Here is a 25,919-nt window from a genome sequence, read left to right as displayed (position 1 = left end):
AGGCACACTACACAGAACAGAGAGCTATTCAAATCTCATAGCTCACAGGTCCATCACGTATAGAGCATCTAACTTGTGATTGGGCAGTACAATTTATTCATGGCATGATCATTTTATGTAAATCAAATGAGCTACTTAAACAGTTTGCAAGGTCAGAGTCACATTAGTAATTTCAATTTGATTAGATTACAGAGCTGCAAACCTGAGACTGTGAATCTTAAATATGTATTGTGGCCAAATGGTAAGTGTTCTGCTTAAGAACTTTTTCTCTCTCTCGAATACCATGAGGAATAGTGTTGTGTGCAAAGAGAGGTCGTTGGCCACTGCTGCATTTCCATGCTTGTGGCTAATGAGCTATTAAAATATTGAGGGTTGATGTCAGCTACATTTATGTACTCCTTATGCCAGTATTGAGAATAGGTGGCAATTTTTGTCATCCATCTCACGGTTAACATAATCTGTCTATGTGAGCATCTAGTAGGAGAGTGGATTCTTGCCGTATTCCAGGTACCTTCATTGAAAAATCTGATGTTAGATATTGATGTTGCATAGGAGGTTTGCCTAGCTTATATTTGCAGAAATAATATACGCTAAATATTAAAGTTCAATCAAAATTTAAGGAAATATTTAGGTCTGAAAAAGATCCAGAAGGAATAGTAAAAATTACTTGGAATCCAGCTTTAATTTTTCATGTTTACCAATGTATTGTTCTAAATGTACAGATTTTATTCTAAAAGGAATACCAGCAAAGTTTAATGAAATCCACAAGCATTATACCTTGCTTCCCTTTCTGGTCCATTCCATCAGTGGGTATATCTCATTGAAACTGAATGACATTTACCGACTTAAAGAAATTAAACAGAGATTAGAATGAGATCCCAAGATGTCAACTGATTATTTTTGTGTATGTGATATGTACCTGAACACAAAGACAATTCTGCTTTGTTCAAAGTTTTACTTGATAACAGAGCACAAACTCAACAATATGGCTAACTGAAGCAATCTTATTAAACCAGTGGCGAACACACCTCAGTGCATTGCTTTATAATCCTTTTTAGTTTATAAACAATTCTGTATTTTACCATTCTGTTTTCTAGTCACTGAGCCCAAGTCGCATTCAAGCTTAAAGTTGTTCATTTATTTCAATTTGAACATATTTTGTTAATTAGCTGCACGTGATTTTGCTCAGGATACGGCAGCATATTGGTAGCATATGTTACTGGATGAGTAATCCAGAGGGCAGGAATAATGATCTGGAGACATGAAACCAATTCCCACCCTGGAAACTGGGAAATTTAAATTCAATTGAATAAATCTGGAATAAAAAAGCTAGCACCTGTAATGGCGATGATGAAAGCACAAGATTGTCATAAAAGCCCATCTGATACACAAATGTCCTTTAGGGAAGGAAATCTGCCATCCTTACCCGGTCTGGCCTATATGTGACCTCAGACCTGCAGCAATGTGGTTGACTCTTAACTGCCCTCGGAAATGGCCTAGTAAGCCACTCAGTTGTATTCAAGAAGGTAGCTCACCACCACCTGCTCAAGGGAAATTAGGGACGAGCAATAAATGCTGGCTTTGCAGGCGACATCCACATTCCACGAATGAATAAAAACAAATTATAAAGTTTTTGACCGTCTTGTAAACCTTGTAAAATATTTGGAATGAAGTGAAAGCCATAGCCTCAAGTTTTCTTCTTTCTTGGGGTGGAAATTAAGCCTGGGGAGACAATCGGAGGCCTTATGAGGGTGTCTCCGATCGAGGAGGGTGGGTTCGGCAGGGGGGTAGGTATAAAACCACTTAACTCCTGGATGCTGCAGCACCCGCCTCTGTTTAACTGCTGAATTTCATGAATTGTATGAAACCCGTCCACAGGCAGTTAAACACAAAATGGGGATGGGGTGTGGGATGGGGGAAAAGGCTTCCAACCTCATTACAACATTTAAATTGAGGTAGCACCCACTGGGAATGGTTTGGTCGCCCGCCCTGTGCTGCCTCTGGCAAAAGTGGAAGTGGGCGGATTAGAGGCAGGACCAGGTCAGGAATCCCATTTTTAACATTTTAAGGGCTAGAAATTAAGGGCTAGTAGCGCCCCATTTGGGACGATAACTTGAAGAATCGCAAAAATATCGCCAGGCAAAAATTATTTACTGCTCCCCAGGAACTTCAGCTTTACCACTCCAAGAGGGAAGTGGAGCGCTAAATCAAGCGCTACCACTTCCCTTAGAGCACTAAAGTGTGTGAGAGGGACGGTAGCGGCAGAGCGCTGAACAATGTTTAGTGCAGTGCTGCTGTCTTTACAGGCTCCTTCCCTCACTTAAAGGGAAAGGCCAATGATGGGTTGAATCAACCTTAATGCTCTCTTTGTGGAGCCACGTGGCCTACGCTACATGCATAACAGCCCCAAGTACTCTAAAAGAGTAGAGGATTGAAGAATTGCACATAAATCATCAGTCAAAATCAATCAGAAGGCATCCGACTGGTGCGAGTGATAAAGTTTGCCCTATCTGACCACCAGTGCCTTTACATATCACTCCCCAAGAGGCCAGCCGAGGTGATAACGCCTCCTGCAGCTGCCGTTGTTGACGCCCGGCAATGCTGCAGGGGGCAGGATCAAATATCTCATCTGGGGCGGTTACGGGACGCTGCACAGCGGATAACATCACAATCTACGGGGCGCAAGAGAGTGAGGCGGTAAGTGTTAGAGCCAGTGCAAAACCGCCAGGGAAGTTCATGGGCGTCGGTGAATTCGCCGTGCCGGATAACCCCTTAGCGGCACATTAACACCCCCCGCAGGCGCTAGCGGGAGGTGCAAAGCAGACAAATTTCTCCCCCTTTAATTGCCCCCACACTCCAAACCTATCTTTTTTTGGGGCGGGGGAAATTCCAGCCTTGATACTTTGACTACATCAAAGGAAAGTTTCAAAACAACATATCTATTTCCAAAATCCTTTGATAACAGATTATCTATAAAAACAGTTTGTAATTGTTTACCTCAGAACCGTTTCCCCTACATGAGACTTCCTGACGTAACATTTTCTAGATTATTTGACCAATTGCTATTTGTATCTAATGGATATCTACTCCACATGTTTAATATCCAAATATTAACCATGGGTGACGTCATTACTAACACTTATTCCCTTACACAAGCATTTACATTTCAGAAAACAAGCAATGCCTTCCTCTCACGACACTTCAAAGTCATCCTGTTTATTTCTTGGAAAGCCAGGAAAACCTGTTGCTTTAAGATGCAATGAAATTCGACTGTTAACCCTTAACTCCCCAAGATGTCCAACATACATCTCTCCAGTAATAAAAAGAGAAAATGCTGGAAATCTCAGTGGGTCAGGCAGCATCTGTGGAGAGAAAAACAGTTAACATTTCAGGTTGATGACCCTGCGTCAGAACTGGCAAATGTTCGAAAAGAACAGATTCTTAAGGAGCACTGAAAGGGGAGGGGAAGAAAGAACAAAAGTGAAGGTCTGTGATAGGGTGTAAGACAGGAGAGATTAGAGAGACAAAAGGGATGATGGGCTGACGTGAAATGGTAATGGCAGAAGTTAGAAAAAGGTTTGTCCAGATGGGGTGTGAATGGCGGAATAATGACCAGCTGCCATTGGAGACAAAGAGAATATTTACATAAGATCAGGGAGGCGGGGGGGAAGGGAGTCAAATATGGGCAGAGGTTATGGTCTGAAATTGTTGAACTCGATGTTGAGTCCAGAAGGTTAAAAAGTGCCTAAATGAAAGATGAGGTGCTGTTCCTCGAGCTTGCATTGAGCTTCATTAGAACAGTGTAGGAGACCGAGGACAGAGATGTCAGAGTGGGAGTGGAGCGGGTAATTAAAGTGACAGGCGACTGAAAGCTCGGGGTCACGCTTCTGGACTCAACATCGAGTTCAACAATTACAGACCATAACCTCTGCCCATATTTGGCTCCCTCCACCCGCCCCAATCTTATGTAATTTTTCTCTTTATCTCACTCTGTCTCCAATGGCAGCTGGTAAATATTCTGCCATTTACACCCTATCTAGACTAACCTTTTTTCTAACTTCTGCCATTACCATTTCAAGTCGGCCCTTTCAAGTTATCCCTTTTGTCTCTCTAATCTCTCCTGTCTTACCCTATCACAGACCTTCCCTTATGTTCTTTCTTCCCCTCCCCCTTTCAGTGCTCCTTAAGAATCTGTTCTTTTTGAACATTCGCCAGTTCTTCGACCTGAAATGTTAACTCTGTTTTTCTCTCTACAAATGCTGCCTGACCCACTGAGATTTCCAGCATTTTCTGTTTTTATTTCAGATTCCAGTATCTGCAGTATTTTGCTTTTGTGTTCATCTCTCCAGGATGTCCAACACATCACTTGGGATAATCCCTCCAATATAAATACTCCTTCATATCCATAGATGCATATTTAATTTAGTAAGTTTAATTTTTAAGTGTAAAATTTGTATTCTTTAGAGGAAGTATATGTATTATGCAGGTTTTTGTGGTACTTTCTAACATAAGATTTTTTAAATATATTAATGAAATATGAATTCCAAATTTTTTTTAGTATCATAGGGCTCAATTTTGCCCAAGCCCATTTTCTGGCGTATTGCCAGTTACGCTGGGTTTTTAGGTTCAGAAATGCGCCAGAAAAACATGTCCAAACTTTCCCCAATCTTTATACTGCAATCCGGAGCCGCGCAGCGTGGCCAGTCACCTCGGGGGGTGGAGCCTGCTGCCTGCACTGGAAAACGCAGCCGGGCCTTCTGCACTTGCGCGGGGAAAAAAACTTAAGTTTGTGACGTCGCTACAATGGACGCGCATGCGCAGTACAGCTCCGAGTTCCCAATCGAGAGGCCTCCAGACCGGGACCGGAATCTCAAGTGGGTGCAGCTAGAAGCAGTAGAATAGGAGAAAGAAAGGCACATTTAGATATCCAGGGTAAGCATAGAGTAAGGAAAGAATGGCATGGTTTATGGGCACATTTAAGTTGCTTGTAATAAAGGAGAATGTTGACTTATTTTGTCTTTAGTTATTCATGGTAATTATAGTCATACAGAAAACTGTGGACTTATGTCATGCTCGGTTATTCATTCATGTCATGTAGGTTTGGATGACCATGTAGGGCCAAAGAATTCCGATGTGATGTGATGATATAGGATGGGTACTGGATTAAAGGACTTGTAATTTTTGTGAAGGTGGGGTTAAATGATGACAAAGGGAGATTGTTAAATAGTTGCAAACACTTTATTGATATGTTGAGTTTGGATTTGTTCTTCTGCCGTCACTGAGGAGTTATCTGAGTAATGGTCCTCCTGATACTCTATGTTCTTTTACCTCCAAAACAGCTATGGCACTTCCAGAGGCATCTCCATGCCCAGGTCTTTCTTGATAAAACAGTTGCTCCCTCCCCCGATGACCCTCTCCAGTCCCGGAGTGAGTGCTTTCCCCCGGTCCGCTCCGCTTCTTGCCCCTAGCCCAGGCCGAAGGGCTTGCCGATAAGTGCGTTCCCTCCCCTGGCGACCCTCTCCAGTCCCCGAGTGAGTGCCGGTCCCGGTCCGCCGTGGCCCCGAGTGAGTGCCGGTCCCGGTCCGCTGTGGCCCTGAGTGAGTGCCGGTCCCGGTCCGCTGTGGCCCTGAGTGAGTGCCGGTCCCGGTCCGCTGTGGCCCTGAGTGAGTGCTGGTCCTGGTCCGCTGTGGCCCCGAGTGAGTGCCGGTCCCGGTCCGCTGTGGGCCCGAGTGAGTGCCGGTCCCGGTCCGCTGTGGCCTCCAGTGAGTGCCGGTCCCGGTCCGCTGTGGCCCCAAGTGAGTGCCGGTCCCGGTCCGCTGTGGCCCCGAGTGAGTGCCGGTCCCGGTCCGCTGTGGCCCCGAGTGAGTGCCGGTCCTGGTCCGCTGTGGCCTTGAGTGAGTGTCGGTCCCGGTCCACTGTGGCCCCAAGTGAAAGCTGGTTCTGGTCCGCAGTGGCCCCGAGTGAGTGCCGGTCCTGGTCCGCTGTGGCCCCGAGTGAGTGCCGGTCCCTGTCCACTGTGGCCTCGAGTGAGTGCCAGTTCCGGTTCGCTGTGGCCCTGAGTGAGTGCCAGTCCCAGTCCTCTCCACTTCCTGCCCCTAGCCCAGGCCGAATGGCCTCCAATTTACTTACCTGCGCCGATTTCCTTAACTCTCCGCAAGGGTTTTTCGAGAGGCCACATATGCTGGCCTAAGCAGAAATGGAAAAACTATCAGCTGGCCAAAGTTTAATAAATGGCCAGAATTGGAGAAGGTGGCTAGTTACGCGCCCTTTGGATGAAATAAAAACTTACCTAAAAAAAAATAAGTGAGTTAGCTGGTGCAAATTGATTGGGCAAACTGCGGATTTTTAAGTTAGGCCAGAAAAAGCAGCCTGCTCCAAAAAAACGGCGCAAATCACTGGAGAAAATTGAGCCTTTTGTCTTTGGCTCAACTGATCAAGTTACTATTCGAAAACAGTAAAATATTCATCAATATACCCTTTTAGAAATACAAGAATATTTCAGACAATTTAAAATATTATATCTGAAAATAAGCAAGATAAGAAAATATTGGAAACAAACTTCAAAAGTGCACTGTATTATTTTAAATAGCAATATTGATAAAAATGCATTCTATCCATCGAATAAACGATTATCTTAATTTAATGTCTATTAGATTAAAAAGCTAAAACTAACTAATTTATGTTAATATTGCTATTTAACAGTATAAAAGCAGGGAAGTCTTGCTACAGTTATACAGGGTATTGATGAGGCCACACCTGGAATACTGTGTACAGTTTTAGTTTCCATATTTAAGAAAGGATATACTTGCTTTGGAGGCAGTTCAGAGACAGTTCACTCGGTTGATTTCGGAGATAAGGGGGTTGATTTATGAGGAAAGGTTGAGTAGGTTGGGCCTCTACTCATTGGAATTCAGAAGAATGAGAGGTGATCTTATCGAAATGTATAAGATTATGAGGGGGCTTGATAAGGTGGATGCAGAGAGGATGTTTCCACTGATAGGGGAGACTAGAACTAGAGGGCATAGTCTTAGAATAAAGGGCCGCCCATTTAAAACTGAGATGAGAATAAATTTCTTCTCTCAGAGGGTTGTAAATCTGTGGAATTCGCTGCCTCAGAGAGCTGGGTCATTGAATAAATTTAAGACAGAGATAGACAGTTTCTTAACCGATAAGGGGTTATGGGGAGCGGGCAGGAAAGTGGACCTGAGTCCATGATCGGATCAGCCCTGATTGTATTAAATGGCGGAGCAGGCTCGAGGAGTTGTATGGCCTACTCCTGCTCCTATTTTTTATGTTCTTATGTAAATATAAAATAACAGCTGAACACAATGGGGCCGAAATTGGTGGACATACCGCTGCATACCGCCTGTGGATTGCCGACATACCACCCAAAATTGAGAAATTGATCAAAAAATACCGAAACACCACCCACATATCGCCTGGCGGGAAATTCATCAGCAACATACCACCGGGCGGTATGCATACCGTCCGCTCACACGGAGCACCCCACAGACTGCCCAACAGTCTGACATTGGTAGCATATCACCGACATACCACTGGAGCTGCACACCATCTGAAAAAAGGTGGTTTTATACCGATGGTATGTCAGCGGTATGTAAACTACAATGTACCTCCCCTCCCCCCAGTGATCTATTCCTCCCCCCAGCGATCTATTTCTTTCCCCACTCCCCCAAGAGATATAGTCCTCTGTAGCCTCCCCCCCCCACCAGCGATCTAGTCTTCCAGAGAGATCTAATCCCCCCAGAGAGATCTAAAGCCCCCAGAGAGATCTAATCCCCCCAGTGATCTAGTCCTTCCCTCCAGAGATCTAATCCCCCCCCAGAGAGATTTAATCCCCCCCTCCCCCGTGATCTATTTCTCTCCCCCCCCAGAGATATAGTCCTACCCCTCAGCGATCTAGTCCTTCCCTCCAGAGATCGAATCCCCCCCCCCGAAGATCTATTCCCCCCCAGCAATCTAGTCCTACCCCCCACCCCCAGAGATCTAATCCCCCTGGAGATCTAATCCTCCCCAGAGATATAATTCCACCCCCAGAGAGATGTAATCCCCTCCAGAGATCTAATCACACCCCAGAGATCTAGTCCTTCCCCCAGAGATGTATTGCACAACGCCCCCTAGAAAAATTAGAAAATAAATAAATAAGTATTATAATAAAATTAAAAACACTGCACAAAACAATTAAAAATCTAAACTTACCTGGAAACACTGACCTGCCATCCGATGTCGGCAGTCTCTGGCCTCTGGACTGCTCTTCTCGGGATGGGGGGGCAGACGGAGGTCGATGGAAGAGCAAGCAAGTGCAGAACATGGAACCCGAAGAGTCCCGAGTCCCAGACAACTTACCCTGCACCGTCGGAGCAGATCGTCCATCACACTCCCCTGGCGTACCGCTCAGGACCGCCCAGACCAATGCTGCCAGCACTCCACCCCAGCAGTACTGCGCGGTGAAGATTGACCGACCACCTCGAGACTGCCGAGAATTGAGAGGTCCACCAATTTTGGCCCCAGAACATTTACAATTACTGTTCCAATAATCTGCATGGCCTTCGACTTGATGTTGTGTAATCTGCCCCTTTCATTAATGTTACCTGGCATCATGCATTTTTATTTCCACAGAATCAAGGGACAATTTTCCCAGCAACAGACTTTAACCCTTGTCAAGATGCAGATATTTTGGTCTCAGCACTACAGGGAATGGGTATGTAATATCTGATATATGTGTTGGTATAAAATACCTTTAAAGAAACAGGTCAAACATTGTCCCCTTCTAACTCCTTCTTCCTACAAAAAGATTGAAGAACGCTCATTAATTTGACAGATTGTTAAGCAGAATCAAATCAAAAGAAAACCTTAAATCATTTTAATAGTAAGCATGTTATGTCATTTTTTAGTCATTAAAACTCTTTTTTTATACAGTTGTCAATCATACAAATTTCTGAGGCTTTGAGTGCTGTGGGTGCTATGATGTGATTTGACAAACACAATAGTTTTTCCACAATTTTCAATAATGCAATTCCCAAAACGTTTAATGTCTTGTCATAATACCAAGCATTTACAGACATCATGCATTTTAATTTTATGCACTCAACTGTCAGTGATTTCAGCGATTTGCACTTTTGCACCTAGAGCCAGCATCGAGAGCATTAAGGATAGGTATAGCACGAGTTAGCAACACAGTAAGTTTCCCCTGCTCTGTTGCAACACCATGGGCTAGATTTTGCATTATGTTTGCATGCATACCGCCCACTTAACATCCAATTTAATGGTGAAATGAGGTATAACGCCCATAAATTGCCCATTTAGCCACAAAATGGAAAATAATGCCCATTTCTCGGTCACTTTATCGCCGAGCATTACTTTCGGCATGTAAGAGACGCCGATAAAAAATAATGTCGCCCGCCCACTTTTTGGGTGGAAAGATCAGAATGGGTGAAACCAACGGCCATAATATCACCCAGCATTACTTTCTGCACGTAATTAACGCCGAGATTTAATAATACCGCCCGGCCACTGTTTTTTGTCATAAAGATCACATTTGCCGAAACTAACACCCAGAAAATCGGCCAGCGTTACTTTCGGCATCTCGCACACATTTCGCCGACAATATCGCTCGCCGAAAAAACCGCTGTGAAAAAGTTGCTCTCACCTGAACTAATCACAGCGGTATGGATGCTATTTTCTAAATCGCAGATCGCTTCATTTAAAAGGCTGGTCTGCTTCAACTTTGGATGTACTCTGGAGGTCTTTTAAGGTGATGTGACCATCTGAACAAACATCTTATCATACTGTGGACGATTGGAATTTACTTTAGGTGTCTCTTAGTGGGGACATTTATTGTTTGTGAACAATCGGTGTAATACTGATAGTTATTGGAATGAAGCCTGCCATTTTGCAGCCTGTCTTGATGAATACGCACATGCTGCAGACTACAGATGGCAGAAGATATATTCAACAGCATTATGTGCCCAATCTAAGACGTGCCAGACTGATGAGGAGGACCAGACCTTACACTCCCCGCACTTACAGGGAGAAGCGGTCTTACCTCAACTTGTCCAATAACACCTGCATTAGGAGACTGCACTTCCACAAGGAGATTATCAGTGAGATATGCCAGCTCATCAGGGGAGATCTGCACCCTTCCAGCACCATCAGGACCGCACTGTCCGTCGAGGTCAAGGTCACGACGGCACTTTCGTTCGATGCGTCTGGTTCCTTTCGGGCCTCAGCTGGCAACATTTGCGCTATATTTCAGCCTGCCACACATTGCTGCATTCGACAGATCACTGAAGCCCTTTATGCAAGCAGAATGGATTTTATCAGCTTCTCCATCACCAGGGAGGCTCAGACTGAGAGGGCTTTCGGATTCTACTGAATTGCTAATTTCCCCAAGGTGCAGGGAGCATTAGATGTACACACATCACGATACGGACACCTTTTCAGAATGCAGAGATTTTTAGGAACCGCAAGGGATTCCACTCCCTGAATGTGCAACTCGTCGACCACCAGCAAATAATTATGGCAGTGAATGTTAAATTTCCGGGCAGCATCCATGATGCTCACATCCTGCGTGAGAGCACTGTATCTGACATGTTTACCATGCTTGGTGACAAAGGATATGGCCTCGCCACCTGGCTGATGAACCCCATGCGTGAGACGCACAATGAAGCCAAGAAGCGATACAACGAGAGCCACAGAGCCACTCACAATATCGTCGAGAAAACCATTGGATTGCTTAACATAGAAACATAGAAACATAGAAAATAGGTGCAGGAGTAGGCCATTCAGCCCTTCTAGCCTGCACCGCCATTCAATGAGTTCATGGCTGAACATTCAACTTCAGTACCCCATTCCTGCTTTCTCGCCATACCCCTTGATCCCCCTAGTAGTAAGGACCTCATCTAACTCCTTTTTGAATATATTTAGTGAATTGGCCTCAACAACGTTCTGTGGTAGAGAATTCCACAGGTTCACCACTCTCTGGGTGAAGAAGTTCCTCCGCATCTCGGTCCTAAATGGCTTACCCCTTATCCTTAGACTGTGACCTCTGGTTCTGGACTTCCCCAACATTGGGAACATTCTTCCTGCATCTAACCTGTCTAACCCCATCAGAATTTTAAATGTTTCTATGAGGTCCCCTCTCATTCTTCTGAACTCCAGTGAATACAAGCCCAGTTGATCCAGTCTTTCTTGATAGGTCAGTCCCGCCATCCCAGGAATCAGTCTGGTGAACCTTCGCTGCACTCCCTCAATAGCAAGAATGTCCTTCCTCAGGTTAGGAGACCAAAACTGTACACAATACTCCAGGTGTGGCCTCACCAATGCCCTATACAACTGTAGCAACACCTCCCTGCCCCTGTACTCAAATCCCCTTGCTATGAAGGCCAACATGCCATTTGCTTTCTTAACCGCCTGCTGCACCTGCATGCCAACCTTCAATGACTGATGTACCATGACACCCAGGTCTCTTTGCACCTCCCCTTTTCCTAATCTGTCACCATTCAGATAATAGTCTGTCTCTCTGTTTTTACCACCAAAGTGGATAACCTCACATTTATCCACATTATACTTCATCTGCCATGCATTTGCCCACTCACCTAACCTATCCAAGTCGCTCTGCAGCCTCACAGCATCCTCCTCGCAGCTCACACTGCCACCCAACTTAGTGTCATCCGCAAATTTGGAGATACTACATTTAATCCCCTCATCTAAATCATTAATGTACAGTGTAAACAGCTGGGGCCCCAGCACAGAACCTTGCGGTACCCCACTAGTCACTGCCTGCCATTCTGAAAAGTACCCATTTACTCCTACTCTTTGCTTCCTGTCTGACAACCAGTTCTCAATCCATGTCAGTACACTACCCCCAATCCCATGTGCTCTAACTTTGCACATCAATCTCTTGTGTGGGACCTTGTCGAACGCCTTCTGAAAGTCCAAATATACCACATCAACTGGTTCTCCCTTATCCACTCTACTGGAAACATCCTCAAAAAATTCCAGAAGATTTGTCAAGCATGATTTCCCTTTCACAAATCCATGCTGACTTGGACCTATCATGTCACCTCTTTCCAAATGCACTGCTATGACATCCTTAATAATAAAGCAGCGCTTTAGATGCCTGGACCACTGAGGAGGAGAGCTCCAATACCACCCTGAGCAGGTAGCTTAATTCGTGGTGGTGTGCTCAATGCTGCACAACTTGGCTATCAGGAGGGGACAAGAATTGCCAGAAGGGACTGACGGTCCACCTCAGGAGCGAGAGGAAGAGGAGCACAAGGAGGTGGACGCTTACCTCGGGCCAGACAATCAGGCTGATGCTGAAACCGCTTCTCCTCCCCACCTCTACTCCTTCCCCTTCTGACTCCAATCCGCCTGGCCGAGGAGCTCCTCAGGCGCTGCTTCATTGGGGGGGATGACGGCAGAACCACTGCTTGGCGAATACAGGAGAACACAGTCCCGAGTTGGGAACGTGCGCCGAGCCAAAAGCAAGATCTTCCTCCTGGCTCTCGTGTGTCGTTGGCAATGGGGATGCGGCACTTTGGGGTGCAGTGCCGCACTCTGGGATCACTGGGAGGCCTCTGCCACCAGTGTTCCTGGCTATCAGCTCCAGGGCCTCCGCCATCCACGGCACGTACTCCGTCATGGTGGCGGACATGCTGGCCAGCTGGAGGGATATGCCCCCCATTGTCTGTTGGATCTGCTGACCTATGTCAACACTCCTCCTGGACAAGTGTACCATGTCCCCGCTCAGATCTGCCACTCATGGAGCAGACCTACTGCGTCGAACCAACCTTGGCTTGGTCGGCCCCATCCTGGAGACATCTGGGGTGCCCTGCGGCAAGGTGCTTGGGCTCGGTACCTCCACGGTGGATGTAGGAATGGCCGCAGGAGCACTAGATGTCATCGGTGTCGAATGGATCATGGAGGTTGGGGGTGCAGGCTCCTCGAAGTCGGCACTGTCATCCGTTGAGAAGGGACCCAGCAGATGCACGGGCGAGAATTGATGCTCGTCAGCACCTGATGGAGGAGAGTCCGGCGAGTCCATCTCTGCGCCCCCAGCTTCTGGGCTCGGTGTTCTTGCATGGGGCCGTGCTGCTGGCTGAGCTACAAAACATAAATGAGGTTAGAGGAGAAGGGGGTGCTAGGGTCACAAGGTGAGTCCCACACTGCACACAGCATATGCACAACAAAAGCAACACCGCTATCAAGATCATCACAGACATCACATTTCATGACCATCACCAAATTCTACATTGCAATGATTCTCATGAGGACATCATTATTTAGAGAAGAATTTTATGATTCATCTATAATATAATATTGGTCGGATATGAGTGGGTGTGGCATCTATTGACTTTACATCACGCAATGGTGTATATTTTACTCACGTGGCATCACACCAGGCTCTGCTGCTGCTTGCATGGCCAAACAGGGTGGATCCCCACTAGGGCCAGCACCCGCTCCTCGATGTCGGTGAGGTCGATGATGATTGGTGGCCCCCCACTGGTTCGCCTCTGCTCGGCCCTATTCCTCGAAAGCTTCTTCTGTAAAAGGTAACAACAGTACGACATGGCATGAGATCATTGCGCGATATCATTGCTAGGTACTGTCACAGAGATTGATACAACACATAACCGACAGATGTAATCATGATTATAATGAAAATCATCAATCTTTACCTAAAGACGTACACCGTGACCGCAGGCTTTGAGTACAACCTTCCCGGTATAAGTGCAAGACATCACATTTTAATAATTCATTACACTTACAATTCCAATTATATAAACATATAAGTACGTGTAAATAAATGTAATACTTACTCTGGCGGATCCGACAAGGTCGTTCCATCACTTGCGGCATTGGTTGCCCTCACGCACCTCATTGGTCGCCGACGAGACCACCTCGGCCATCTCAGCCCATATCTTCTCATAAGCCTTTGGGGTGGGTTTCCCACACCCTCCCTGGGTCAAATGACCCCAGTGTGACTCAACCTCCTGCATGAGGGAGGCATTTGCCTCGTCCGAGAACCTCCTTGCTCTTTTGCGTCCTCCCAATTGTTCCTCTCCCAGCTCATGGCTTTTGCCAGCGTCCTCAGTCTCCACAGTGTGCTGGGTTGCCTCCTTCATCCCTTCCATGTTAAATATTATTTTTTCCACAAAAACTTGGTGCCAACTACCTTCTTTGTGCTTAGTAGGCTTTTTGCTGCTGGTGAATCTCCCGCATGCCTCCCACAACAGCCAAAGAAGCACACACAACACCCACACATGCGTTCAGTCCCTTTCTGCTCCCTCTCTGTCTCCTCTTATGCACATGTAATATTGACCCCTGACCTCTTGAAACGTGGGAAACGAGCGTTGCCATGCTGTTGCGATGGTCGGCGACACTTTACAGCAGAAGGTCAAAAAAATGTAATGCTACCGCCCATTTCAGATCGCTTGCTGTAACGCCCATTTTCAAAAATGGAAAGTTAGGGTTTTGAAAATGACCGATACTCCGGCGATCTCAAAACCCATTTTTACCGTCCACGCTGAAAATAACGCCCATTTTTGGCCGATCTGCACAAAAGTGGAAAGTCTAGCCCCATGTCTTAACCCCGACTTTAGCATGGCACACCCTTCCTCACTATACTAGCCTGACATTGTCCTTTGCAAACTAGCCAATGTGTGGCCTTTATGTACAAGTTGGCCAATTGGTGCCAAATTATGAGCACTTTTATCGTGTGGACTGATAATCAAACCACTAAAAAATGGGTTGAGAGTGTTCAAGACCATTTCACTTTGCACAAATAGTCACCAGAGAGAGGAGAATCTAATCATTCCCACCTGTATTCAAACCTTAGTCCAAAGATTTAAGGGCAGTGCTTGAACCCATTGGTGACAGAAACATTTTAATCTCAATGATACTGCTTTGGTTTAAATATCCTGAATATTATTTCACCGACAGTTATTAAGACCTAAACTATTTCTAAGTTGGATTAATATAGCAGAAGCCTAACTAAGCGAATGATTTCAGTGAAGTTGTGTTTTTTGGGGACATTTAGTACATTCATTGTTTTGATTCATTAAAGTATCTGGGTAAATAATATAAATAGGCTTTCAACTGCAATTGTAGCCCTCTCTATTAATTACTATAAAAACACATTTAAAGAAAGATGCAAGAATGCGTGGCAGATTTTGCTGTGTGCAAAAATAGAGCCTTAAATTATGACCAGATAAGGAGCTTGTTGCTCTCACACTATTGAATAAATAGCCTGAAGTTTATTCCGGGCGTTTTACTAACCATTTCACTAACAGTGTCCCATTTAAAAATCAAATAGTTCCATTAATTATCAGTGACTTCAACCAACTTTAGCATCCCTTCTGTCTGATTTCTGTTTTAATTTTGGAATATTTTGGTACAAATGGTGAGTGTGAACCTCATGGGAGAAGCAACTGGGTTCACATGTGAGGGAGCTGAATTAATTGTCAGTTTCAGCAAATGTGTTAAAAGAGAATTCACACTGTCAAATACAGTTACTTCTCCAAGCTAACTCCTCCAATAATATTACCAGCAATCACATCTTGAACAAAAGATTGAAAAATATACAGAAGTTGCTAGAAAAAACAACTTAGTGTTAGAGTTAATCATAGTTCTTTGCAACAACTTTTAAGTACAGCACCAAATGCAGGATTATCTCTTTGTAATCCATATCCTGTGACTTTGATTGAAATCCAGCTGCATCTTACACTCCCTTCTATTGGCATCAGACCAGACATAAGAACTTGTGTGACAACCAGTAAATAGCTAGTACACTAGAACAGGAGTTTGGTAATTCCTCAGAGCCACTCTCGCTCCGCTGCTGTCACTTTAGCAGAAGTGTTGCAGAAACCCGGGTTTCCTCTCCCGTTTCCAGCGGCGAGGTGGAAGAGTGGCTTCGAGGAATTTCTAGGCCAGGGGGTTCTAACTGTGGCTTGTGAGCCACACCAGCCCTTGAGCCTTGAGATTCCACACATCCAAGTTCAGGCAATTCACTCACATTTACACTTCCCATTTCTTATTCATCGCTTATTCTTTCTGAAATGTTATGGGCTTGGGGGTTTGGAAAGAGCTGTTCTTAGAACTACAGATAAATCATAAAACAGTATACCAATATCTCTCGGGGACAATTTTAACCTAACCCAACACAATTAGGAAATTAATGGGATCGGGTGCAATGCTGGATTTACACCGCCCTCCTTCCCCAGTTTTACTCTCCATCGAAGACAGTGCAGAATAATATTGGCCGGGGTGTAAAACCAACATTCCACGTGATTCCATGGGTTTCCCATGATTTCAGCAGTTTGAAATACATGCAAATTAATGACAACATTGATTTCAAACTTTATACGTGCCTGAAAAATTACATTTTACATCTGACCCCTCAGGTTCCATGGGAGGCACTTATGCAGTTCTCATAGTCAAACAATTTGGACATGGGAGCTTCTTTTTTAGCAGTAAGAACACTTTAATAAACTATTTTTAAATGTACAGAACTACACTAGAAAACAAGAGACAATTAGGGCGAAATTACTTTTCTCCTTTTTCCCACTTCTTCCCGGGGGGGCGGGGGCCTGCTTAACTCCTTAACTCCTCTTATGTTGACACTTGGCTGGGTACAGTTTCCAAATAGCCAAACATTCTTTGTCCAACAGTCATTGGTTAGTGATTAGGAAAGGGAGCAAACCTGAGATCAGCTTATCACAGCACCGGTATCAAAACTAGAATCTTGTTCATAGGTGTGCCTCAGTACCATATTTCTCAACAGAACAATGTGGGAGTTTATTATTTCATTTAAGATCCCTTTTGCTTAACACTATTCTTTCTCTATTATACTATTTCAATATTGACGAGTCAGAGACCACATTGGTCTAGACAGAACGACGGCAGCAAACCTGCAACACAATGATGTTATAAATATTTTATTGGAAAATGTGGTATCATATTCATTAAAGTAACATCCCTCTATTTGGAATAGACTGAATTAATTAGCTGGATTTATACTTTGGGTACTTGTAGTTGTTATGTTGATTGCACAATGAGGGAATTGCTTTGAGCTTGGTTCACATTAGTTATATAATCATTGCACTGATTATGAACTAAGCAATTATGACCACAATTCATTTAATGGCAGTACATATTCACTCAGACGTTACTGCTTTCATAAGCACATGGCAATCTGTTATAAATGATCCCTTTTTGAGTAAAATTGCATCCAGAACTAGATTAAACTTTTGGGCCCTGACAAGGCCAGGGACAAGGGGGTTATTCCAGACTTAACAACACGACCTCAATATCATTTTTTACATCAGTTTTCCGTCCAGTAGATGGCCAAATTGACAGCTGGGAGGGAAAACCAGTAGTGGGAGGCCACAGCCAGGGACCCTTGGGAAAGGCTCCTTGCAATCGGGAGGTTAGAGAGGTTGGCAATCGGGAGGGGGGCGAGAGAGGCCACAATCAGGAGGGGGGTGGAGACAGGCTGCAATCGGGATGGGGGTGGAGAGATACCACAATCAGGAGGGGGGGGAGATAGGCTGCAATCGGGAGGGGGAGGGGGGGAAGAGAGGCCACAATCGGGAGGGGGGGAAGAGAGGCCACAATCGGGAGGGGGGGGAGAGAGGCCACAATCGGGAGGGGGGGAGAGAGTCCGCAATCGGGAGGGGGGGGGGAAGAGAGGCCACAATCGGGAGGGGGGGAGAGAGTCCGCAATCGGGAGGGGCGGGGGGGGAAGAGAGGCCACAATCGGGAGGGGGGGAGAGAGGCCACAATCGGGAGGGGGGGAGAGAGGCCACAATCGGGAGGGGGGGGGAAGAGAGGCCACAATCGGGAGGGGGGGAGAGAGGCCACAATCGGGAGGGGGGGAGAGAGTCCGCAATCGGAAGAGGGGGAGAGAGTCCGCAATCGGGAGGGGGGGGGAAGAGAGGCCACAATCGGGAGGGGGGAGAGAGAGGCCACAATCGGGAGGGGGGAGAGAGGCCACAATCGGGAGGGGGGGGGAGAGGCCACAATCAGGAGGGGAGGAGAGGAGAGGCCACAATCAGGAGGGGGGAGAGAGGCCACAATCGGGAGGGGGGGGGAAGAGAGGCCACAATCTGGAGGGGGGAGAGAGAGGCCACAATCTGGAGGGGGAGAGAGAGGCCACAATCGGGAGGGGGCAGAGAGGCCACAATCGGGAGGGGGGAGAGAGTCCGCAATCAGGAGGGGAGGAGAGAGGCCACAATCGGGAGGGGGGGAGAGAGGCCACAATCGGGAGCGGGGGAGAGAGGCCACAATCGGGAGGGGGGGGGGGGAGAGAGGCCACAATCGGGAGGGGGGGGGAGAGAGAGTCCGCAATCAGGAGGGGGGGAGAGAGGCCACAATCGGGAGGGGGGGAGAGAGGCCACAATCGGGAGGGGGGGAGAGAGGCCACAATCGGGAGGGGGGGGAGGCTGCAATCGGGAGGAGGGGAGAGAGGCCACAATCAGGAGGGGGGGGAGAGAGGCCGCAATCGAGAGAGGGGGAGAGAGGCCACAATCGGGAGGGGGGGGAGGCTGCAATCGGGAGGAGGGGAGAGAGGCCACAATCGGGAGGAGGGGAGAGAGGCCACAATCGGGAAGGGAGGAGAGAGGCCACAATTGGGAGGGGAGGAGAGAGAGGCTACAATCGGGAGAGGGGGAGGAGAGAGGCCACAATTGGGAGGGTGGAATAGAGGCCACAATCGGGAGTGGGGGGGGGGGGTGGTGAGAGACCCCGTGATCGGGAGGGCAGCGAGGGAGGGAATGGGGAGGCTGGCAATCAGGCATGGGGGTAGGCCAAAGACTTCCTTGAATGGTGGGGAGTGCATTCCAACTACTCCTGGCGCACAAGGAGTGCTGGAAAAGGCACTTACCTTGCGGTGCTGGCAACTCTCAGCTCCCTTACACTGGCAGATTTCCTGACCCCTGGGAAAGCCTGCTCCCAATTGCATGGTGGCTGCCTGATTTAAATATGTTAAGAGTCCTGCCTGGCCGTGGCGGGACACTCGGATGCCACGATATCTGCTGCTGCAAAAAAGACGCTGGCATGTGTTAGGGTTGCGTTTCACCTTTTTGAAGTATTTAACTGCCCCCCCCCGCCCCCCGACCCTTTCCTGCCCATCGTGGGAGGTTAATAGCGAAACCTTGGTGTTTGACCATGTTTATGGGTAGGCATGAAATGGGTATAGTACTCAGTTGAAGGTTAGTAAAATGGGAAGAAATTCCACCACAGTTTTTACTGTGGTAAATGGATATCTTTTAAGTCGGTTCAATAGTCATTGCACTGTGCAAATGATCAGGTTACAGATCAGGGAAGTATTAGGTGTGACTCCTGGTCTTTGCTGATTTAACTGATCTCAGCCAAAGCAGCATTATGTTGCCACATTTGGCCACAGTATCACTTGGCAAGGGTGGGGGCTGTGTGAAATCATCTGAGTTTCCCACTCCTGACCAATCAGGAGGCAGGTTGGCAATTTATATATGATAATGAGGCCTAAAGCCTCATTTTGTAGGTTTAACTGCAGGCGGCAGGGAATGCCAGGGCCCGGGATTCCCTTTAGCTGCACCGAGGCGGCCGCTGCCTCGGGGCACAATCCTTGTGGGCCTGAAGGAACAGGAGTGCTTCCTTCCAGCCCACAAGCTCACCTATCAGCAGCCTGCACTGCCCCCCCCCCGAGGGTCAGGATTCAGACCACACCAGGGATCAGACCCACCCCCCACGGCTTGGAACCACGCTCCCCACCATCCAGGTCCTGTGGCTTCCTGGTCTGTGTTCCCCGCACAACTGGAAGCCAGTCAGTCAATGAGGCTGACATTTGGGCAGGGAACCTGCCCTTTATGTCGCACGCATGCTGTGGAATTAAACTCCACAGCGTGCCAGGAAACCTGAATTTCCAGGTTTCCCACCCTTCCCCGGTCCCCCCACACCATGCGGGTGAGAAGTGGGAAAATCCAGCACATCGTGTTTGAAAAAGCTGAATATCTTGAAGAAGTGGATAGATAAAGGGAATGCAGTCGATGTAGTGTATATGGATTTTCAGAAGGTGTTTGATAAGTTCTCCCACAAGAGGCCTGTTAGAAACATTCAGGCATAGGGTATGCGAAGAAATGATAGAAATGTTATATATGTGGACTTGTATTTACTCTGTACAGCCATCAGGGGGCTCATTCCCCAGAGTCTCAAGGGATCCCTTGGGAGCACAGGTATTTAAGAAGGCTTCACAGGTTGGAGAGGCACTCTGGAGACCTGCAATAAAAGACTAAGGTCACACTTTACTTTGAGCTCGCAGTGTTCAGTCTGACTCTTTCTCCATACACTACAACTGGCGACGAGATACAGATAGCGAACCCAAAGATGCAAAGAACAGTGGGCATCCTGGAGAAATTTTCGGGGGAGATGATTGGGAAACTTTTGTGGAGTGACTCGACCAATACTTTGTGGTCAATGAGCTAGATGGGGAAGAGAGCGCTGCCAAATGTAGAGCGATCCTCCTCACCGTCTGTGGGGTACCAACATATGGCCTCATGAAGAATCTGCTCTCTCCAGTGAAACCCAAGGAGAAATCGTACGCCAATTTGTGCAGAATGGTCCGAGAGCATTTGAAACAGAAGGAAAGCATTCTGATGGCGATGAACCGATTCTACACATACAAAAGGTCTGAAGGCCAGGAAGTGGCGAGTTATGTCGCCGAGCTGAGACGCCTTGCAGGACATTGAGAATTTAAAGGACATTTGGAGCACATGCTCACAGACTTTTTCATACATGGCATTGGCCATGAAACCATACTTCGCAAGCTTTTGACTGTAGAAACACCAACCTTGAGTAAGGCCACAGCAATGGCCCAGGCGTTCATTGCCACCAGTAACAATACTAAGCAAATCTCTCAGCACATAAGTGCTGCTACAAGTACTGTGAACAAAGTGATGTTGTTTTCGAATCGTAACGTACAGAGCAGGTCACACATACCTGCAGCTACACGTCCGCAGATGACTCAGAGTCCACCATCAAGGGTGATGAATGCAAGGCCCTTAACACCTTGTTGGCACTGCGGGGGTAATCATCGTTTCCATTCATGTCGATTCAAAGGACACGTTTGCAAGGGCTGTGTAACAATGGGACACCTCCAACGACTGTGCAGGTGAGCTGCTAAGCCTGGTAAACCTGCAAACCACCACGTTGCAGAGGAGGACAGATCCACGGAGGATCACTACAAACCAGAGCCTCAGATCGAGGAGGCAGAGGTACATGGGGTGCACACATTCACCACGAATTGTCCCCCGATAATGCTGAATGTTGAAATAAATGGACTCCCAGTGTCAATAGAACTGGACACGGGCATGAGCCAGTCCATCATGGGCAAAAAGACTTTCGAAAGGTTGTGGTGCAATAAGGCCTCAAGGCCAGACTTAACCACAGTTCGCAGGAGACTAAGAACTTACACTAAAGAACTGATTCCTGTAATCTGCAGTGCTACCGTAAAGGTCTCCTACGATGGAGCAGTGCACAAGCTACCACTCTGGGTGCTACCGGGCGATGGTCCCACGCTGCTCGGCAGGAGCTGGCTGGGAAAGATACGCTGGAACTGGGACGACGCTGACGACACTTCGTGTGCCCAGGTCTTAAACAAATTTCCTTCGCTGTTCGAACCTGGCATCGGGAAAATCCAAGGAGCAAAAGTGCAGATCCACCTAATTCCGGGGGCGCGACCCATCCATCACAAGGCGGGAGCAGTACCGTACACAATGAGAGAAAGGGTAGAGATCGAGCTAGACCGGCTGCAACGAGAGGGCATCATTTCACCGATCAAGTTCAGCGAGTGGGCTAGTCCTATTTTCCCAGTCCTCAAGGGAGACGGCACCGTCAGAATCTGTGGCGATTATAAACTAACTATCAATCGTTTCTCCCTGCAGGAACAATACCCACTACCAAACGCCGACGACCTCTTTGTAATGCTGGCGGGAGGATAAACGTTCACGAAGCTGCATCTGACTTTAGCCTACATGTCGCAGGAACTGGAAAAATTATCGAAGGTCCTCACCTGCATCAACACGCACAAAGGTCTTTTTGTTTATAACAGATGCCCATTTGGAATCCGATCAGCGACGGCGATATTCCAGAGAAACATGGAAAGCTTACTGAAGTCGCTCCCGCACACCGTGGTCTTCCAGGACGACATCTTGTTCACAGGTCGGAACACAGTCGAGCACCTGCAGAATCTGGAGGAGGTTCTTTGTCGACTCAACCTGGGGCTCAGGTTAAACGTTCGAAGTGCGTTTTCCTGGTGTCTGAAGTGGAGTTCCTGGGAAGGAGGATTGCGGCGGACGGCATCAGGCCCACCAATGCGAAGACGGAGGCAATTGAGAACACACCGAGGCCACAGAACGTGACGGAGCTGCGGTCATTTTTGGGACTCTTGAACTACTTTGGTAACTTCTTACCAGGTCTCAGCACCCTGCTAGAACCACTACATGTCTTACTACGAAAAGGGGGTGAATGGGTTTGGGGCAAAAGCCAAGAAAATGCCTTTGTAAAAGCGAGAAAATGGTTATGACTCAAACAAATTGCTTGTGTTATATGATCCATGTAAGCGTTTGGTACTAGCATGTGATGCGTCGTCATATGGCGTCAGGTGTGTATTGCAACAAGCTAATGATTTTGGAAACTGCAACCGATTGCTTATGCATCCAGGAGTCTGTCTAAGGCCGAGAGATCCTACAGCATGATTGAAAAAGAAGCCTTAGCGTGTGTCTATGGGGTAAAGAAAATGCATCAATACCTGTTTGGGCTAAAATTCTAATAGGAAACTGACCATAAGCCACTTATATCCTTGTTTTCCGAGAGTAAAGGAATAAATATCAGTGCATCGGCCCGCATCCAGAGATGGGCGCTCACGTTGTCCTCATACAACTACGCCATCTGTCACAGGCCAGGCACAGAAAATTGAGCCGATGCTCTCAGTAGGCTGCCATTGCCCATCACGGGGGTGGAAATGGCGCAGCCTGCAGATCTTGCCAGGGTTGTGGAAGCATTTGAGAGTGAGCAATCACCCGTCACTGCCCGGCAGATCAAAATCTGGACAAGCCAAGACCCCTTATTATCTCTAGTCAAAAGCTGTGTGCTTCACGGGAGCTGGTCCAGTGCTCCAGTGAAAAGGCAGGAAGAAATAAAGCTGTTCCAGCGGCGCAAAGATGAAATGTCTATACAGGCAGAATGCCTTCTGTGGGGCAATTGAGTAGTGGTCCCCAAGAAGGGCAGAGACACCTTCATCAATGATCTCCACAGTACCCACCCAGGCATCGTAATGATGAAAGCGATAGCCAGATCCCACGTGTGGTGGCCCGGTATCAATGCAGACTTAGAGTCCTGCATTCATAGATGTAATACATGCTCGCAGTTAAGCAATGTACTCAGGGAGGTGCCACTAAGTTTATGGTCTTGGCCGTACAAACCGTGGTCTAAGGTACACGTCGACTATGCAGGCCCGTTCTTGGATAAAATGTTCCTTGTGCTTGTAGACGCGTACTCCAAGTGGATTGAATGTGAAATAATGTCGGCTAGCACGTCCGCTGCCACCACTGAAAGCTTGCGGGCCATGTTTGCCACACACAGCTTACCCGATGTCCTGGTGAGCGACAACGGGCCATGTTTTACCATTGCTGAGTTCAAAGAATTCATGATCCGTAACGGGATCAAACAGGTCACATCTACCCCGTTTAAACCAGCATCCAATGGTCAGGCAGAGAGAGCAGTGCAAACCATCAAGCAAGGCTTGAAGAGGATAACTGAAAGCTCACTGCAGACTCGCCTATCCCGAGTCCTGCTTAGCTACCGCACGAGACCACACTCACTCACTGGGATCCCACCTGCTGAACTGCTCATGAAAAGAGCACTTAAGACAAGACTCTCGTTAGTTCACCCTGATCTACATGAACAGGTAGAGAGCAGGCAGCTTAACAAAGTGCATACTATGATAGCGCAAATGTGTCACGCAAGATTAAAATCAATGATCCTGTATTTGTATTAAATTATGGACAAGGTCCCAAGTGGCTTCCCGGCACTGCCGTGGCCAAAGAGGGGAGCAGGGTGTTTCAAGTCAAACTTTCAAATGGACTCATTCACCGGAAATACTTGGACCAAATCAAACTCAGATTTACGGACTACCCTGAGCAACCCACCTTGGACCCTACCTTTTTTGATCCCCCAACATACACACCAGTGGCAACCGGCACCACAGTTGACCACGAAGCAGAACCCATGATCCAGAGCAGCCCTGCAGGGCCCAACACACCAGGCAGCCCAGCAAGGCCAGCAGCACAGCAGCCCAGCGAAGGCCCAACAAATGATTCAACAACACCAGCTTTCACACCAAGACGATCAACCAGGGCAAGAAGGGCCCCAGATTGACTCACACGATTGACCTTGGGGGGAATGTTGTTATATATGTGGATTTGTATTTACGCTGTACAGCCACCAGAGGGCTCATTCTCCGGAGTCCCAAGGGATCCCATAATCCCTTGGGAGCACAGGTATTTAAGAAGGCTTCACAGGTTGGAGAGGCACTCTGGAGACTGGCAAAAAAAGACTAAGGTCACACTTTACTTTGAGCTCACGCTGTTCAGTCTGACTATTTCTCCATACACAACAAGAAACATGGTTGATAGTAAATGGGTGTTGCTCAGATGGGGGAAGGGTTAGAAGTGGTGTATTTGAGGGTCATTGCTGGGTCCATTTTTCTCAGTATATATTGCTGATTTGAAATCGGTTATAGGTAACACAATCTCAGAATATGCTGAAGACACAAAAGTAGGTTTGGCAAACAGTGAGGACGACTGTAAAAGACTTCAGGAGGACAGACAGGTTAGCAGAATGAGCAGACATCAAATGCACATTATGAATAAGTGTGAGGTAATACATTTTAGGAAAATAAAAACAAGGGCTATACACTTAATGGAAATACACTGAAGAGTATGGATGAACAGAGATACCTAAGGCTTTAATTATCTCATCCCTGAAAGTTCTGGTAGGTAAAGCCATTAAAAAAAGCCAATAGAATTTGGGGTTTTAAAAATAGAGACATACAGTACAAAGCAGTAATATTGAATTTATTTACAAAATAGTGGTCAGGCCACAGTTTGAATACCATTTGCAGTTTTGAATGCCCCATTAAAGAAAGGACATTAAAGCTACAGAGGGGAATGTTAACCCCAAAAATGGATGGGTTGGGGTTGACTGAGAGGTTAGAGTTAAAAACAAACCTGAATCCCAGCCCCAACCCGCCCACTTCTGGATTTAAAGAAGATTGGATGTGGGATAGGCAACCAACCCGTTTGCAGGAGGTGGTCACCCATTTATTATAATGAGGCTCCGTGCCTCATGGTGATCCACCATCTCAAATTTAACTCTGGCTGGCCAGGTTTTCTCCGGCCTCCCCCTCCAGCCCCAATCTTCCTCTCGTCCCGATCCTCCAGCTTCAATACTCCTCTGGCCCCGATCCTCCTCCGGCCTCCCCCCTCTAGTCCCGATCCTCCAGCCTCTATCCTCCTCTGGCCTGATCCTCCAGCCCCGAATCTCCTCCTGCCTCTGAAGAGCCACCACTCCGATCTCTCTCTCCCTTCTCTCTGCAGCCTGGTGCCGCACGCCTTCCCACCCAACATCCAGCCAGCCTTTCCATCTGGGTGGCTGTGGGCAAGAAACAGAACTTTGAAATGCTAATGAGGCTCTGTCATTAAATTCAGCAGGCCCTGTCAGAATCCTGTTCTCCCAGGTTTTTGGATTGCATTCTAGCCTCCCTACTCCTGACCCCCCTCCAGATTAAAATTCCGGCCATAGAGTGCGTACAGTGTAGATTCACCAGGATGATGCCAGGAATGGGAAATTATTATTATGAG

At 47.2% G+C, this 25,919-nt stretch overlaps 1 protein-coding gene across 1 annotated transcript in view; it reads left to right on the top strand.

Moving 5' to 3' along the window:
* The first annotated feature begins 223 nt into the window (after positions 1 to 223).
* Positions 224 to 25,919, top strand: part of LOC139233769 (annexin A10-like) — a 124,250-nt gene continuing 98,554 nt past the window's right edge. The window contains exons 1-2 of the mRNA XM_070864278.1: positions 224 to 241; positions 8,638 to 8,719. Coding sequence (XP_070720379.1) covers positions 224 to 241; positions 8,638 to 8,719 — 100 coding nt within the window. The remainder of the gene's footprint in view (positions 242 to 8,637; positions 8,720 to 25,919) is intronic.

This window comes from Pristiophorus japonicus, chromosome 2 (assembly GCF_044704955.1).
Source record: "Pristiophorus japonicus isolate sPriJap1 chromosome 2, sPriJap1.hap1, whole genome shotgun sequence".
NCBI lineage: Eukaryota > Metazoa > Chordata > Chondrichthyes > Pristiophoridae > Pristiophorus > Pristiophorus japonicus.
Note: the sequence above shows the minus strand (reverse complement) of the source record. Positions and strands in the feature narration are given on the sequence as shown.